Source organism: Dreissena polymorpha, chromosome 11 (genome assembly GCF_020536995.1).
Source record: "Dreissena polymorpha isolate Duluth1 chromosome 11, UMN_Dpol_1.0, whole genome shotgun sequence".
NCBI classification, from domain to species: domain Eukaryota; kingdom Metazoa; phylum Mollusca; class Bivalvia; order Myida; family Dreissenidae; genus Dreissena; species Dreissena polymorpha.
The window spans coordinates 34779406-34798775 of NC_068365.1; the positions used below are offsets into that span (position 1 = coordinate 34779406).

Consider the following 19370-nt stretch of genomic DNA (forward strand, 5'->3'; position numbering starts at 1 on the left):
AATATGATATTTGTTGTTTGACGTGTTAATTATGACGTCATGAGCACTTGCTCTAAATATTTGTACATTGTTTTTGCTGTTTGTGTTGCATTTTGTGTTTCAAAAAGATTACATCTTGGTATCAAATTTATTTTTCTTAGAATCTGATTCGCTTTAACTAAAAATGATTACTTTATAGTTGATTTAGAGTAATATGACCTACCTCCTATCACCGATAAGAACTTCCTGTTGAACTGATATAAAAAATATATCATGCAACTTTATATCAGGCAGATATCAGTGCAGCGGTATGATAAGACATGATATTGTGTGTACTGTATGATTTAAAATGAAAACAAGATTAGTCTTCTTTCCCTGATTTTCAATCAGAGCATTTTTAGCTCGGCTGTTTTCGGAGAAAATTCTAGGTATTGTCATAGCCAGCTCGCTGTACGATGTCTGCTGTCAGGCGTCTGCTGTCCGCAGTGTTTAAACCTTAACATTAGCTCTAAAATCAAAGTGCTTCCACCTACAACTTTGAAACTTCAGATGCACCTTGATGAGTTCTACATGCGACACCCATTTAAAAAAAAAAAAAAAAAATTCTGACAATCATTCGTTTATTCAAAACTGCACCCCCAGCCCAGCGTTGGCACCCATTATGCAGTGCTATTGTTATGCCCCCCTTTAAAGAAGAGGGGGTATATTGCTTTGCTCATGTCGGTCGGTAGGTCGGTCGGTCGGTCCGTCCACCAGGTGGTTTCTGGATGATAACTCAAGAACGCTTGGGACTAGGATCATGAAACTTCATAGGTACATTGATCATGACTCGCAGATGACCCCTATTGATTTTGAGGTCACTAGGTCAAAGATCAAGGTCACAGGTGAAGGTCACAGTTACTGGAAATAGGCATTTTAAGGATTTAGCATGGTTCAAACAAGGGAAACAACTACCGTTTATGCATGTTCTTTTTATGACAGCATTTGCCTCCCTTTAATTCATTTAAAATCTCATTTTACAGCAGAGATTCCAAATCTGACCTGTAAATGAGCCCCATATTTACTGCCAGTGCTAGGTTACCTTTTCCCATTTGGTCATTCTTAAGTATTGGTATTGTAATGCTGCTGCTACTGCTACTGCTGCTACTACTACTACTACTACTACTACTACTACTACTACAACTACTACTCCTACAACTACTACTACAACAACTACTACTACTACTACTACTGCTGCGGCTGCTGCTGCTGCTGCTGCTACTACTACTACTACTACTACCACTACTACTACTACTACAACTACTACTACTACTACCACCACCATCACCACCTCCACCACTACACCACCACCACCACCACAACCACCACCACCACCACCACCACCACCATTTCAATAATGTTACTTCTCTCATAAAATCTGTTTTGAAGGTTAAAAAAACTTGACCAGAAATTTCACAGACATCATAAAATAGGGTCATATCAAGTGATTTTCTTTAAGTCTCAGGTTAGTGCATTAGGGTCTTAAGCACTCTTGTATTATTTTTAAGAACCAAGTCCGGCTAAAATAAAGCGCAGGAAAAGACAGCTTAGGATGGCATCCAACATGCGTAACATTGAACAGGGTACAGCCCTGAAGAAGGTGGAGCCCAGGGCAGAAACACAAGCAGACACCTGGGAGACCGTGCTGGAGTCCAATAAGATAAGAACGGTAGATTTTTTTCTTTTTTTGTCGAGAAAATTATATTTTTAGTTGTTGTAGTTTTATTATCCGTTTCTAGTTGTAGTTTTGTTGTTGAGTCTTTACTTGCAGAAAGCTTGATTTAGCAGTTACAATGGTAAAGTGTTTTTAGCTCATCTATTTTTTGAAAAAAATTATGAGCTATTGTCATCACCTTGGCGTCGGCGTAGGCGTCGGTGTCCGGTTAAGTTTTGCGTTTAGGTCCACTTTTCTCAGAAAGTATCAATGCTATTGCATTCGAACTTGGTACACTTACTTGCTATCATGAGGGGACTGGGCAGGCAAAGTTAGATAACTCTGGCATGCATTTTAACAGAATTATGTGCCCTTTTTATACTTAGAAAATTGAAAATTTTGGTTAAGTTTTGTGTTTAGGTCCATTTTATTTCTTAAGTATCACAGCTATTGCTTTCATACTTGCAACACTTACTAACTATCATAAGGGGACTGTGCAGGCAAAGTAATGTAACTCTGACTGGCATTTTGACAGAATAATGTGCCCTTTTTATACTTAGAAAATTGAAAATTTGGTTAAGTTATGTGTTTAGGTCCACTTTATTCCTACAGTATCAAAGCTATTGCTTTCATACTTGCAACACTTATTAACTATCATAAGGGGACTGTATAGGCAATGTTATGTAACTCTGACTGGCATTTGGACGGAATTATGGGCCCTTTATACTTAGAAAATTGAAAATTTGGTTAAGTTTTGTGTTTTGGTCCACTTTACCCCTAAAGTATCATAGATATTGCTTTCATACTTGGAACACTCACAAACTATCATATGGGTACAGTAAAAGGACAAGTTGCATATTTCTGGTTGTCATTTTTACGGAATTATGGCCCTTTTTTGACTTAGTAACTTTGAATATATGGTTAAATTTTGTGTTTCGATCCACTTTACTTCTTAAGTATCAAGGCTATTGCTTTCAAACTTCAAATACTTTCATGCTGTCATGAAGTTACTGTACCTGGCAAGTTGAATTTTACCTTGACCTTTGAATGACCTTGACTCTCAAGGTCAAATTATTAAATTTTGCTAAAATTGTCATAACTTCTGTATTTATGATTAGATTTGATTGATACTTTGACAAAACTACTCTTACCTGACATACCACAGTAGACTCCACCCAAACCATCCCCCGTGCCCTCCCCCCTCCCTATTTTTTTTTTTTTTTTCTAAGATCATCTCACAAATGACCACCACACCCTCACACTATACCCCCCCCCCCCACACCACCTCTCCCAATTTTTTTTTTGAAACGGTTAAAAAACACAAATATTTATTTTTATTATTTTATGTTTGAAATACCGTCCAACCATAGCACCCAAGAATCCCCCCCACCCCTCCTCCCCCAACCGAATCCCCCCCCTAATTTTTTTTTTTTTTAAGATCATCTCACAAATTACCACCACACCCTCACACTATACCCCCCCCACCCACCCCCAAATTTTATTTTTTTGAAACGGTAAAAAAAACACATTTATTTATTTTTATTATTTAATGTTTGAAATACCGTCCAACCATCGCACCCAAGAATCCCCCCCCCCCCACCCGATTTTTTTTTTTTTTTTTTTTGTGTGTGTTATTTTACGCATTTTTGGAAGAGAATGTAATAAATGTCCTCACCCCCACACTATACACCCCTCTTCACTCCACCCCTCCCTGCTTTGTGATTGAAAATGAGAGTCCCTTCACCTTTAAAAAGAAAATAGATGAGCGGTCTGCACCCGCAAGGCGATGCTCTTGTTTTTATGGGAGTCCTAGCTTATTGTGTGCCTGTGGCTACAATGAGATAGAAGGATCATATACTGCTCCGTCTGTTTTGGGAGAGGAGTATGTAGTATAGGTTTGACCTGGGAAATGGATGATTGTGAAATAATGTATTTTCCTAACATTTCAACTTCACCCTGAACCAATTTAAGAATAAAATCTTGCATTGTTTTCTGTTGATTATGAATGTTGAGATACATTTTTAACTCAACTTGGCACAAAGTGATCAATGGTTAACTTTTGTGATCACCTTCATCCATGGTCCGTCTTCAACATTTGCCTTGTTAACACTTTTAAAGTCCAATCTTTATGAAACTTGGTCAGAACTTATGTTCTAATGATATCTTGGATGAGTTTTAAAATTGTTCAGTCTGTTGAAAAACATGGCCGCCAGGGGGCAGGGGATTTTTCCTTATATGGTTAAAGTAAAACCTTGTAAACACTATTAAGGCCACATTTATTGTGCGATCTTCATAAAACTTGGTCAGAAGATTTCTATATATTCTAATATATATTGGACGAGTTTGTAAATGGTTTCAATTGGTTGAAAAACATGGCTGCTGGGGGCAGGGCAGTTTTCCTAATATGGCTATAGTAAAACCTTGTGAACACTCTAGAAGACACATTTATTGTCCAATCTTCATTGAACTCGGTCAGAACATTTGTTTTAATGATATCTTGGATGAGTTTGAAAATGGTTCTGGTCTTTTAAAAAGCATGGCCGCCAGTGGGTGGGGCATTTCTCCATTCATGGCTATAGTAAAACCTTGTTAACACTCTAAAAGTCACATAAATAGTTCAATCTTCATGAAACTTGGTCAGAACATTTGTTCTATTGATATCTTGGGCTCCACAGAACAGGTCAGTTCTTTGTATGGCAGACAAGCAACTTTGGGCCTTTCAAGCCCCCTTGTGTATGGATGAGAATAGCCTATGTACCTTTCAACTTGATTCTGAATGTTGTGCAAGATGCAATGGTTTCTCATATGAAATTGATCTACAGTTACTGCAGCTTCATGATCAGCCCTTGTTTATCTAGAGTTATATGTGCCACTAACTGAACTTTAAAGCCTTGTCCTAGGAAAACTGGGCTAAATATATGTGCGTAAAGTGTCGTCCGAGATAAGCCCTGCAGTCTGCACAGACTAAACAGGGACAACAATTTCCGCTTTTATGGATATTTGTGTTTAAAGGAGGTCTCTTCTTAACAAAAATCCAGTTTAAGGGGGAAAGTGTGGTCCCTGACTGCACAGGCTAATCAGGGACGACACTATGCACATGCATAAGCCCAGTGTTCCCAGAAAGTGACTAATTTGATCCCCTTTCCCCAGGTGGAGGATGACTACACTGTCTACTCATGCCCTCCCGAGCCTGAGTTCCTGCTCATGGAAACCCAAACTGCATCCCTCCCAGAGTGTTTTGGTATGAGGAAGTTTCCATTTGATATTTATTGATCCAATTTGAGTCAATCTGTCAGTTTGTTTTAGTTTGTTTGTCAAAATAAAATAATTTTGTGGAGCGACCTGCTTTCACATTTATCAAGCAATTAAATTGCAATTTGAAATGTTTCATCACCATCAACTTCAAGTGTAGATGTTCATCTCACTGTTTTATTTCCAGTGTTTCTGATTTATTAGACTATGAACATAGCTAACAAGGCAGTTGAGGGAATCAGTCTTGTTTTTGATAAAGTTCTGGTTATTTTAGCAACTTGTTTCAGTGTTCATAAAATGAAAAAACACAAATAGCCACATTTTAGGAACACAATAACATCAAACTTAGATGTTTTCATCAAACTTCATATGCTGATAACATTTACCAAAACACTTCAGGGTGCAGTATCAACAGGGTTTTCAGGGGTTTGCACATGGGCTGGACATAATGTAAACACACCGTTAAAAAATAAGTTATTGAAATACATTTGCATAAATCTTTATGGCCTAAAAGACAGTGTTTCTTGAAGTTTGTGCCGAGATCTTAAGGTAGAAGAATAAATCCTGGAAAATGTCTGAAATTGGTGACAAAATTTTACGTACATGTAACCATGCTGTATTAATACAATTTTTTAACAAGAACACAGGCTTATTAAATAAATTAATTCTGATCAGTGCCCGACATTTACAACCAAATTGTTAGTCCGGACAAGTAAATAACATTTTTCTTTGCCAAAATAATAATGGGTTTTGTGGGCGCAAGGTTGGGTAACTATAGAAGAATGGTTTCTGTTTAAGATCTCAATAATATAGAGGATATTTCTCGGATTCGGTGGAATATAGATTTTAATTCACAAGTGATCATAGAAAATAATATTTTCACGAGTGACGCAGCCATGAGTGAGATTATATTTTTTCTGTGATCACAAGTGAATTAAAATCGATATTCCACCGAATCCAACTAATTTTCTTTTTATTTTGTGCTTTTTTTACCGTTTATTTACAGTGTAAACGAATTTTACTGAAAATTTTGATGAAATAATGACAGCATTTCGTCACGAAAATGAAGTCATTTTACAGTAAAACAGTGAAAATTATCGATAATTTCCACTGAACATTTCATTGTTTAAAGCAGTGAATTATCAGTTTTAATTCACTGATGTTACTCTATAAACCACCGGAAAGCATAAAATAAAATCTTTTATCCCCATCTTGCAAGGTTTGCATGTGGCGCGCATGTTGTCAAGGTCTGTGTTGCTAAAAAGCAATAGGGCTTAGTAAGGCAAATACGAATTTAGTGATTGTCATACACCTACATATATCTTCAAGACCCTAAATATTGAAGAACTCAATAACAAATTGAGCAATTATCATGAAACGTGATACATAGATTCCTTATGTCAAAGGATTACACTGAGGTGGATGTAATTAAGACAATTATATGAAGCACAAAAAAATTATTTTGATTAAGATCCTGAGACGAAATTGAGCTTTACAAATTCTTGAAATTAAACATTGTACAGCAACTTCATTTTGTTTGTTTAATTGGGTCAAGGTCACTGTTAGTAAGTACAGAATAATAGCTTCTGCTCGGAATCAAGGCTTTAGATGGGTCTGATAGGATGGTACTTAAATGACAAAAATACCAAATAACTTGATAGCTAAAATATGAGTATTACTTTATATTACAGTTTGATTGACCCTCTGAAAAGAACAATAAAAGTAGAGTGATCAGCACTGTGACATCTCTCATTTCATCACAACATGCCCAGTAATTTATATTTAACACAGTGGTTATTTTTTATCAGATCTCATTGACCAATGTGTAATTTCTGAGATTTGTGAACATTCTTTAAAAAGTACGGATGAATGGGTGGGGGTATGACAGATTCTGATGCATATTTATATGCAGCCCAAAAAAATCAGATTTTGAATATTATTCATGCATTAAATTGGAAAAATTTTGGCTTATTGAACTAGTAGCATTTTTCTATCAAGCAATATCATCTTCTGTTGTATCACAATTTTTCAATCTTATCTTTAAAAGAAATGTAAAAAACGGAAGAGTATCCAAAGAATGAGCAACTGTTACCAAATCTGGATGATTAAAAATCAGTGTAATACAAATTGAAAAGTGAATTGCTAGAAACAACCCTGGATATAAATAAGAAAGCAATGCTAGTTTCTGAATGGTTAAAAAAGATTGACGGTAAATTGAAGTATCATATGAGTTTCATTTGAAAGAAATAAATGCTGTGGAAGTGCTGACTGTATTGTACAAGTTTAAGCATAAAGCAGAAATGAAAGATTGCAAGCATCATTTACAGGGATAGGGGGGAGGGGAAGAAATAATGAGCAATCATTCACCCCAAAATAAAACAATAAAATTTTCATCCTTAAATAATTAAGATTTCCTAAGTAGATTTTATTGTTAAGTTCAACTTAAATGTGTATTTGTATGTCACTTGAAAGAGGTTTGTTATCTTATTATGCACATCTTGTTTGTTCAAAATCAGTCAAAAGAATTTTCCTCTTATTAGAATTTACCTCAATCAGTATAAAGTTTGTAACATTATATGGTGGTCCTCCATTAACCTTATTATAATCATTCCTCTGGTGTCAAAACTGGGTCCCTCTGTGATTAACATGATTTACATAATTTTATATAGAAAAAGAGCATTAACAAATCTCAATAATGTTAATGTGTTGGCACAGAGAAGATAATATTGGAAAGTAACATCCGAAAGAAGCCCTCTATTAAGTTTGTTTAGTTCACGTCGATTTTGCTTTAATTTCCTAGATGTGATAGTAAGCCATTCCATACACAGGGTTTGATAATGAAATGGAATGGGCAGCAATTGGTGATGATATCTGAAGATTAATCTTAAATTGTGAACTTAAGCTCTGAGCTATGGACATTAACACAACATGCCATCTTTACAGGTATTAAAATGAAAAAGAAGAAAACTTTTTCTGTAGATTTCAAGGTTTTGGTCATCCTGTTACGCAGAAGTCACAGATTGTCATGACCAGACCTTAGATTATATTTATAAGCTTTCATTGTAATGTCCATCTTTAGTGTCCTCTTCATATATCCCACACTTTGAAGGATTGTTTTGAACTTGTTGCTCAACCGTTTGTTCATTGATACCATGTACAAAAGGCATTAACATATTATGCACACTCAAGGTGTCATATTTTATGGTTTAATTATTGAGCATGTTTTCTATTGCCATGTCTTAGGCCACGACTTTTATATTTCTTGGTTAACAAAACCGCCGACCCTAATTTTTGGAAAATGGGAAAAAAAATTCGGAAAATCGTCTTTTTTTATATATATTTTATTCCCGACCGCACTGAAAAACGAGCGAAACGAGAAAAAAAAACCATCCGGTTTGAGTACGGTTGCGAATAAAATCAAGTAAGTACAATCAACGATTGGTTCACATATATTACAGAGATCGGGATATTTTTCAATGTGACACAGTATGTACCAGTCCTTTTATGGGCACTTCTCAAAATTTATTTCATTACAGACATAGGAAAATCAGCGTCAGTAAAATGTCGACCGCATCAAAATTTATTACCGAGTCTGTGACGAAACTATATTGTTTAACATGTTTATTATATTAAACAAACCCGATATTATAGTAGATAAAAAAGTATTACCTTGAAATTTGATAATTAGTATAAATAATCCAATAAAACACTGCCATTATTTACGATATATGTGTTTAGGAATTTTGTAAACACGTCCGCCATAGTTTATAGGAACTGTACAGAAAGTTTGGAAATCGGAACAAATCGGTATATCTCGGAAAATCATTGATAAATGTATTTGTCGTTTTAATGCTTAGGGCCGAGTAATTTCGGCAAATCGGAACTCAACTTGCGTAAAATACTAGCTCAATTAACCGTTAAACTCCGCCTCCGTTCTCTGCAAAAGATTCGAAGGCGGAGCTATGCACGTGCTATTATTAAATTGGAGGATTGCAATTGAGAAACAAACGCACGATTGGTTCATCATGTTGCTTGCTAGACAAAGGAAGCCAATTTTGTCGGCGCGAAATTTGTCGCTTTTAATATTGCTTCAGACAGCAAGCGGCTTTCCTTTGATGACGTCAAACTGTCAATTTACACAGACTGCACATTTTCGGAAGACTTTAACTAGCTCCTTGTTTACAATTCCAGTAAAAACACTTGCTAACATTAAACTTTGGATTAAATTATCAAAATAAAGCAAAAGCCAAGTTGACAAATATGATTGTATTAATTCGCGTCAGTTCAAATAAGACGTTTTGCGTTGTAAATCAACGAGTTTTCATGACAACAACAACTTTAACAAACATTACCGCGACGACGCGGGGATCGATCTACCTCGATTTTTTTTTCATGGACGATGTCATAAGTCCAATAAGAGCAAACACATACTTTGTGTATGCGTAGTTTATCTTAAATAAGATTTATGCAACGGGCAACGCATTACGTAATGGTGCGCATCGAATTACGGAAATGAAGCGCAGTTTTACGTTTTAATGGGAGAAGAACGCATGTCATTTAATGGAGTGTTTAAAATTGCCTGATGTTACAAAAGGTGCTTTTAGGTGACTCATTTCATTTGAAGATATAGATGTGTTTCATTGCATAATTAGATTTTTCGTCTCTGTGTTAAGGTTATAAAAGATATGATGCCTTTGTTCTGATGTTATTAGTATTAACTTATTTTTTTCAATGATTTTTTTTTCGACCGCCCGATGGACCATTTTCAAAATAATTTTTGTAAACCAATAAAAAAAAGTCGTGGCCTTATCGAAGTTACTTAGATTTTCATGGAGACTTCAAACTGTGTGAATAACTCTTTTTTTTTAAAGTCACACCACCTGCATTAGTGAAAGGAAACAGGTATTTTTTATGGACATAATAGCATTTACATAAATTGAAGATTGAATAAAAAAGTTTAACAAGACTCTCTGTGCAATGCAAGTGAATATCATAAATTTCTCTTAAATGACGACTTAACGTGTTTGTAACATTTGTAGAGAGATCCAGAGATGGATCTTGTGTATGGGAGGTCATGGAAGAATGTATGGAAAAAGATTTTGCTTTGTTTGATGATGGCCCATCATCAGAGTCAGAGTCAGAGACAGCAGGTCAGTATCTTTATGATCCGTATTATGTTGTATACTAAAACGAAATATTTTAGTTTCTTTAAAAAATTGTCATTGTGTACAGGGAACATTTAAGTTGGTAGTTGTTCAATTTTAAACTTGTCTACATTTTTGTATGATATACTTATAGTTGTTTGCTGTAACAGCTTATTGGCACATAGTATGGTGAGTCTTTTTTTCATGTTGTCAGCCTTAATAATGGCTGGACAACCCTCAAATGTAAATACTCCAGAACCTTAGACAGTTATGTGGCAAACCTCTGATGTTGTATTGTGTTTTGTTAAATCTAGTTTGAAATTGAAAACATGTGACAAATAATTGTGAAAGTTATTGGCAATTATGAAAATAGTACATGTAATAATAATTCTTAAAATATAAAAATCATAACCAAGAGGTTCAAAGCATTTTCAATGTGTATGGAATTGAAATTGATTGTCTAACCAAAATTTATTGTGACCCCCATTATTAGCTCGGCTGTTTTTGGAGAAAACTCGAGGTATTGTCATAGCCAGCTCGTCCTCCGCCGTCAGCCGTCCGCTGTTGGCGTCGTGCTAAAACCTTAAGATTGGCTCTAAAATCAAAGTGCTTCCACCTTCAACTTTGAAACTTCATATGTAGGTGCACCTTGATGAGTTCTACATGCCACGCCCATTTTTGGGTCACTAGGTCAAAGGTCAAGGTCACTGTGACCTCTAATATAAAACTTTAACATAGGCTTTAAAATCAAAGTGCTTCCACATACAACTTTGAAACTTCATATGTAGATGCACCATGATGAGTTCTACACGCCACACCCATTTTTGGGTCACTAGGTCAAAGGTCAAGGTCACTGTGACCTTTAATATAAAACTTTAACATAAACCTTAGCATTGGCTCTAAAATCAAAGTGCTTCCACCTACAACTTTGAAACTTCATATGTAGATGCACCTTGATGAGTTCTACATGCCACACCCATTTTTGGGTCACTAGGTCAAAGGTCAAGGTCACTGTGACCTCTAATATAAAACTTAAACATAGGCTCTAAAATCAAAGTGCTTCCACCTACAACTTTGAAATTTCATATGTAAATGCACCTTGATGAGTTCTACATGCCACACCCATTTTTAAGTCACTAGGTCAAAGGTCATGGTCACTGTGACCTCTAATATAAAACTTAAACATAGGCTCTAAAATCAAAGTGCTTCCACCTACAACTTTGAAACTTCATATGTAGATGCACCTTGATGTGTTCTACACGCCACACCCATTTTTGGGTCACTAGGTCAAAGGTCAAGGTCACTGTGACCTCTAATATAAAGCTTTAACATAAACCTTAGCATTGGCTCTATAATCAAAGTGCTTCCACCTACAACTTTGAAACTTCATATGTAGATGCACCTTGATGAGTTCTACATGTCACACCCATTTTTGGGTCACTAGGTCAAAGGTCAAGGTCACTGTGACCTCTAATATAAAACTTTAACATAGGCTCTAAAATCAAAGTGCTTCCACCTACAACTTTGAAACTTCATACTAGTATGTAGATGCACCTTGATGAGTTCTCAAGCCACACCCATTTTTGGGTCACTAGGTCAAAGGTCAAAAAGATAAAATAATATTTTGTGTGACAAGCTTTCGCAGCCGAGCGTTGGCACCCGTTATGCGGTGCTCTTGTTAATGCATGTTTTGGACTGAAATAAAAGTGTTGTTACAATAAAAAAAAAATGTTTAAATTATTGGCTTTTGCAAAATGCTTCTTTTTATGCAGTCATTATGCAACTGGCTACAGGTGCAGACATGGCCATTATTTACATCTTTTACGCATGTGCGTAAAGTGCAGTCTGCACAGGCTAATCAGAAACACTTTCGGCTTTTATGATATTTTGGTTTCAAGAAATGTTCTGCTAAGGAAAAATCCAGTTTAGGCGGCAAGTCTGGTCTGTGGGGCAACACATTACGCAAATGCATTAAACCCCCTTTTCACAGAGCACGGCCCTTATAAAAAACATGTTTTACAGGTTTGTTTACTTTTGGTGGAGGTGGAGGCGGTGGTGAGGAAGAAGGTGGAGGTGGAGGTGGTGTCGAGGAAGAATGTGGAGGTTGGGGCGGTGGTGAGGAAGAAGATTCCAGTGTGAGCTCAGAAGGTAGTATTGAACAAATATGTTGTTGTGTATATTGATTTTTGCTGTATTTGTATTTGACCAGTAATGTCAGTCCTCATCCTTATAGTTTAGCTATTGACTTAATTTCCCCAGTAAGTTAAGCTCACCTGAGCACAACCTGATCATGATAAGCATTTGTGATCACCTTTTGTCTGTTGTCAGTCTTGCATTGTGCGTTGTCCACAGTTACCTGATTAAAACTTTATAGGCCACATTTGATATTCTTGAAACTTTCTGAGAACATTTTTCCGAATTATATCTTGTTTGAGTTTGAAATGTGGTCATGCAAGGTCAGAAACTAAGTCACCATGTCATTTTTCAGAAAAAACTTGTTGTCCCCTATCGGTGAAACCGGAGAGGACTTATGGTTTGCACTCCGTCTGTCAGTCTGTTTGTCAGTCAGTCAGTCCGTCACACTTTTCTGGATCCTGCGATAACTTTAAAAATTCTTAATATTTTTTCATGAAACTTGAAACATGGATAGATGGCAATATGGAGATTATGCACGTCATTTCATTTTGTTCCTACGTCAAAAATTCTGGTTGCTATGGCAACAAATATACAAAAATAATATATTTTTTACTGACAATGGTGGAGTTTACCGGTAGGGGACCATATTGCTTGGCAATCTCTTGTTTATACTCTTTTATTCACAATTTATATCCAATCTTAATGAAACTAATGGAAGATTAATTTTTGTTCTACTGATATCTCAATGGCAGAGTATAAACACAGTTCATGTCAGTTGAAAACTTTGCGGCCAGAGTGCTCGGCAGTTTTCCTTATATTTTTATAGTGAAATATTGTGAGCAAATTTTTTGGTCAATCTTCAAAACACTTGGAAAAAGCTTTTGTTGTAGAAGTTAGAAAAGTTGGTTAAAAAGCATTGCCGCCGGGGCCATTTGTATGTAACTTACATGCAGACCTAACTTGGAATTTTAGATCTCTTTATTATTGATCTCTATAACCTTTTTTTAGCTCATCTATTTTTTGAAAAAAAATTATGAGCTATTGTCATCACCTTGGCGTCGGCGTCCGGTTAAGTTTTGCGTTTAGGTCCACTTTTCTCAAAAAGTATCAATGCTATTGCATTCAAACTTGGTACACTTACTTACTATCATTAGGGGACTGGGCAGGCAAAGTTAGATAACTCTGGCGTGCATTTTGACAGAATTATGTGCCCTTTTTATACCTAGAAAATTGAAAATTTTGGTTAAGTTTTGGGTTTAGGTCCATTTTATTCCTTAAGTATCAAAGCTATTGCTTTCATACTTGCAACACTTACTAACTATCATAAGGGGACTGTGCAGGCAAAGTAATGTAACTCTGACTGGCATTCTGACAGAATTATGTGCCCTTTTTATACTTAGAAAATTGAAAATTTGGTTAAGTTTTGTGTTTAGGTCCACTTTATTCCTTAAGTATCAAAGCTATTGCTTTCATACTTGCAACACTTATTAACTATCACAAGGGGACTGTGCAGGCAAAGCTATGTAACTCTGACTGGCATTTGGACGGAATTATGGGCCCTTTATACTTAGAAAATTAAAAATTTGGTTAAGTTTTGTGTTTTGGTCCACTTTACCCCTAAAGTATCATAGATATTGCTTTCATACTTGGAACACTCGCAAACTATCATAAGGGTACAGTAAAAGGACAAGTTGCATAACTCTCAGACTGGTTGTTATTTTTACGGAATTATGGCCCTTTTTTTACTCAGTAACTTTGAATATATGGTTAAATTTTGTGTTTCGATCCACTTTACTTCTAAAGTATCAAGGCTATTGCTTTCAAACTTCAAATACTTTCATGCCATCATGAGGTTACTGTACCTGGCAAGTTGAATTTTACCTTGACCTTTGAATGACCTTAACTCTCAAGGTCAAATTATTAAATTTTGCTAAAATTGCCATAACTTCTTTATTTATGATTAGATTTGATTGATACTTTGACAAAACTACTCTTACCTGACATACCAAAATAGACTCCACCCAAACCATCCCCCCAAGCCCTCCCCCCCCCCGAATCCCCCCCCCCTGGCGAAATTTTTTTTTTTGCTTTTTTTTCCGCATGTTTGGAAGGTAATGTAATAAATGTCCCCACCCCCACACTATACACCCCTCTTCTATCCACCCTCCCTCCTTTGTGATTGAAATTGAGAGTCCCTTCACCTTTAAAAAGAAAATAGATGAGCGGTCTGCACCCGCAAGGCGGTGCTCTTGTTTTTATATCAAATAACTTTGGTTAGCTCCAATCAGTTTTACAGATATCCTGTTTTGCATCAAGCTCAATATAGTTGTGGAAATGGTGGATGAATGTGTGTGCAGAAGGTCGTCTGACTCTGATTCCTTTCAGTTGTTTTTCCATCTGTCTATCTTAGTATATCCAGACTGTTCCTTCATAATAAATCAAGCAATTAAAAAATGTCTTGCCATTGTCTTTTGTGTACTCTATAGAGTGTGTTGTGTTATGTCCTTGGCTCAAAGATCAAGGTCATGCAGCCAGTCAAAGTAAGGAAAGATACAAACTTATCTAGGCTATTTCATTATTCAAGTTTTAAGAACTTTATTTAAATCTGGAGATGACAATTACATACAATATGTTTGTCCGTTGTGCTAAAAATAAGATCAGGCTTAAAAATCAAATGTCAAATATTGCCTAATGTAGCTTGTCCATACAGTAAGATGTTTTTTTATTGGACAATAAGTGGTGATGTATGTTCAACATGTAAAGATGGCATGTCCTGCTAATGTCCAAAGCTCAGAGGTTAAGTTCACACTTTACGGTCAATCTTCAGATATTTGAACCATACTACTTGTTCAGTCTCGCATAAGCTTCATCGGACATCACACTGCTTTCAACCAAGTTGCCACATATGCTGGTATTGATAAATTGCTTTTAAGGCCTGTTACGTTATCTCAAAGATCAAGGGCATAGTTTTAAGTACCAGTATATGCTGAAATATGGTAACGATACAGCTTGCACAGGCTATAATGTTATCGATCAACTAGCATTTTTGTAAGGCCACGACTTTTATATTTCTTGGTTTACAAAACCGCCGACCCTAATTTTTGGAAAATGGGAAAAAAAATAAAAGCGGAAAATCGTCTTTTTTTTAAATATTTTATTCCTGACCGCACTTCAAAATGAGCGAAATGAGAAAAAAAACGATCCGGTTTGAGTACGGTTGCGAATAAAATCAAGTAAGTACAATCAACGATTGGTTCACATATATTGCAGAGATCGGGATATTTTTCAATGTGACACATTATGTACCAGTCTTTTTATGGGCACTTCTCAAAATTTATTTCGGGTAAAAATTACAGACAATAAGAAAATCAGCGTCAGTCAAATGTCGACCCCATCAAAATTTATTTCCGTGTCTGTGACGCAACTATATTGTTTAACATGTTAATTATATTAAACAAACCCGATAGTATTTGATAATAAGTATAAATAATCCAATAAAACACTGCCATTATTTACGATATATGTGTTTAGGAATTTTGTAAACACGTCCGCCATAGTTTATAGGAACTGTACAGAAAGTTTGGAAATCGGAACAAATCGGTATATCTCGGAAAATCATTGATACATGTATTTGTCGTTTCAATGCTTAGGGCCGAGTAATTTCGGCAAATCGGAACTCAACTTGTGTAAAACACTAGCTCAATTAACCGTTAAACTCCGCCTCCGTTCTCTGCAAAAGATTCGAAGGCGGAGCTATGCACGTGCTTTTATTAAATTGGAGGATTGCAATTGAGAAACAAACACACGATTGGTTTGGCATGTTGATTGCTAGACAAAGGAAGCCAATTTTTTCGGCGCGAAATTTGTTGCTTTATTGCTTCCGACAGAAAGCGGCTTTCCTTTGATGACGTCAAACTGTCAATTCACACAGACTGCACATTTTCGGAAGACTTTAACTGACTCCTTGTTTACAATTCCAGTAAAAAAAACACTTGCTTACATTAAACTTTGGATTAAATTATCAAAATAAAGCAAAAGCGAAGTTGACAAATATGATTAAATTAATTCGCGTCAGTTCAAATAAGACGTTTTGCGTTGTAAATCAACGAGTTTTCATGACAACAACAACTTTGACAAACATTACCGCGACGGCGCATGGATCGATCTACCTCGATTTTTTTTTTCATGTACGATCTCATAAGTCGAGTAAGAGCAAACACATACCGGGTAATTTGTGTATGAGTAGTTTATCTTATATAAGATTTATGCAACGGGCATCGCATTGCGTAATGGTGCGCATCCAATTATGGAAATGAAGCGCAGTTTTTCGTTTTAATGGGAGAAGAACGCATGTCATGTAATGGAGTGTTTAAAATTGCCTGATGTTACATAAGGTGCTGTTAGGACTCATTTCATTTGAAGATATAGATGTGTTTCATTGCATAATTTGATTTTTTGTCTCTGTGTTAAGGTTATAAAAGATATGTTGTCTTTGTTCTGATGTTATTAGCATTAACTTTTTTTTCCAATGATGTTTTTTTTTTTTTTTTTCGACCGCCCGATGGACCATTTTCAAAATAATTTTTGTAAACCACTAAAAAAAAAAGGCGTGGCCTAATAACACACCTCACATATTAAAATAATTTAGAGAGAATGTATTGTGTATGATGTATTCTTTGCAAGCACAACGGTTTTTTACTTTCTTTTTAGAATAATAACACTATGGACGCTATTTAAAAAGAGAAATGTACTTGACATGTTTCTCACAATACTTTTAGATGCAAATATGAACATAAAAGTAATGCAATTCTGAATATTGATCGTCTTTCAAATAATGCATTGTTGAATGGGATTGATGTATGAGTGTTTGTTTAATTTGAATTAATAAAAACCATGGCCATGTTCAAAGGCATGCTATAACTAAAAGTGAGAATAGGCAGTGCAAAATTTTACTTTTCAAACATTGTTGCTGTTGCAGTGGTTTAATAGATATTGTTGCTTCTCTGCGTCCGAGAGGTAACGGGTTTGATCCACAGTAAGGAACTGTTCTTAGAATCTTTCCATAGACAATAAGTACTGGTTCTTAGGACACAGTCTCAAGAGTGGCTCTATAAGTTATTGTATTTCTGTACTTTCAAGATCAAAGAAATAAGTTTAAACTAAACAAAAAAGTGTAAAAAGCATTGTTATGTTATGTTTAATCGTAGAAATCTAAATATTTTTAGCGATGGAAGAGAAAGCATATGAAAAGCAGGACAGAGGTACAAAATGTAAGTGTTCATAACTTATGCGTCAAAGAAATATGTGTTAATTTATGTTTATTTTCCCTTGTTATATCAAAGCCCTAATAGTAATTTTACATTTCTTAAGGTAAATAACAGTCTATGTTATTGTTCTGCGTGACTTTAAATTTAAACATTGTCATAATTGTTGAAATCCTTTTTGATATAATTTTGTTAGAATACTTTGTTTTACCAGAAGTAAAATGTCAGGTCATTGTTTCTTAACCATCAGAAGCAAAATGAAAATGGCTATGTGCAAAAAGCATAAAACCAGAACAGCCTGTTCAGGTTTTATGCTGTTTGCTGCTCATCAGTAACTTAGGGTTGAAGATGAAGCCTTAAAATCTTGAATCTAGTAAGACAGGTCTTTACAAATGCGTCAAAATACATATCTAAGTGGTTAAGGGTTAAATAGAGCATCGCATAAGCATGTGAGCACTTTAATCAATTAGCATTTGACATTAAGTTTACATGTTGCCTGTTTGTCAATCCATTCTTTGGTTCAGTTGGTTCAGCTATTTGCTTGTTCGTTTGATTGCGTGGGCATAAAAACTGCAAAAACTTGACAAGTATATTAGTTAAAGGAAATGTGATGTTATTCACAATATTTGTTTCACCAGAGTTCAAACATGTGGTGAATATTTAGCAACAGTGCAAATTCTATTACTGCTGTTACAACTGGGAAATGGATTTGATTATGACATACAAAACATCAAAGATAGAGCGGGCAATATGAAGTTCTATCTTTTAAATTTGATTAAAGATTAAGGCCTGTAAAATTTGCTTTTCAAGTGTTGCCTGGTCTCTAACTATAATACAAAATGTTGTTTGTAATCATATAATCAATTGAACAATGTAACCCAGACTATGACACATGCGTATTTTGTGACAAGTTTGTATTTTTTAGTCCCAGTTGAACAGGAAAGTAAACAGAAAATGAAGACAAAAGCGGACGACAATCGAGACTATCTAGTTCACCATTCTCCACAACCTGTGCCTAAGCCACAAAGCCAAGTTTCGTGGAGAAAATGTCCCTCACCAACAAGCTTTAGACGTATGCCTCTTTCAGCATCATATTCCGCAACGTCTCCCTCATATTCCCCAACGTCTCCTTCATATTCCCCAACGTCTCCTTCATATTCCCCAACGTCTCCTAGACCTGAAACCATGGCTTATTCAAAAGAGCGAGAAGTGAATTTGATTGAAGCTGAAGCCTTTGGATCTAGTGACTTCAGAAAGCCTTTGTCAAGAAAGAAAGAAAGATTTTCTGAAAGAGAAACACAATTATCTGCTGCGCCACCTCGCCTTGCAAGGTATTCCATTTATTTGTAGTTGATAAAAAAAATTAATTGTAAGCTGTGATATTCAGGGAATACTTTGAGCTATACTTCTCACATTTTTGGCAGAGACGGTGCAAGGGTAATGCTATGTTTAAGGTAAAAGTTGAACATTTTGATTAAACCTTGTTTGGAATCATTGTGTGAGGTTAGTGATCAATGCCTGTAACTGTCATCTTTATTTAAGTAGAGTAATGTCTCCTTCATTGAAGTAGAGTAATATCTCGTTTTAAAGAAAAATCAGACAGGAAGCTTCCAGGAAAACAATGTCCTCTCGATTTTTCAAAAAGTTTGATGGAAACTCATGAATCTTTGTGATACTGTTTGCGGGAATATCATCTCTGCAAAGTTTGAATACCAATCAAATAACTTTATAATTATCGCGTTTGAATATTTAATCAGCAAAACAAAACTTGTCCGCTCTCTTACTCAAACAGTTGTATTGTATCATTTTCTAAGACATCGAGAATATTTGTTCATGTCAGTGTACGATCGTTTCTTATTTCACAAGTGATAAAAGAAAACGAGTGAAATAACAAATGATCTT

The 19370-nt window shown here is 35.6% G+C and overlaps 1 protein-coding gene across 3 annotated transcripts in view; it reads left to right on the forward strand.

Annotated features, from left to right (window-relative positions):
* LOC127851394 (uncharacterized) overlaps window positions 1-19370 on the forward strand; it is a 108128-nt gene that overhangs the window by 70856 nt on the left and 17902 nt on the right. For all 3 annotated transcript variants that reach the window (XM_052385150.1, XM_052385151.1, XM_052385152.1), the window contains 6 exons: window positions 1527-1687; window positions 4823-4913; window positions 9964-10074; window positions 12091-12216; window positions 17430-17474; window positions 18394-18799. In XM_052385150.1, coding sequence (XP_052241110.1) covers window positions 1527-1687; window positions 4823-4913; window positions 9964-10074; window positions 12091-12216; window positions 17430-17474; window positions 18394-18799 — 940 coding nt within the window. The remainder of the gene's footprint in view (window positions 1-1526; window positions 1688-4822; window positions 4914-9963; window positions 10075-12090; window positions 12217-17429; window positions 17475-18393; window positions 18800-19370) is intronic.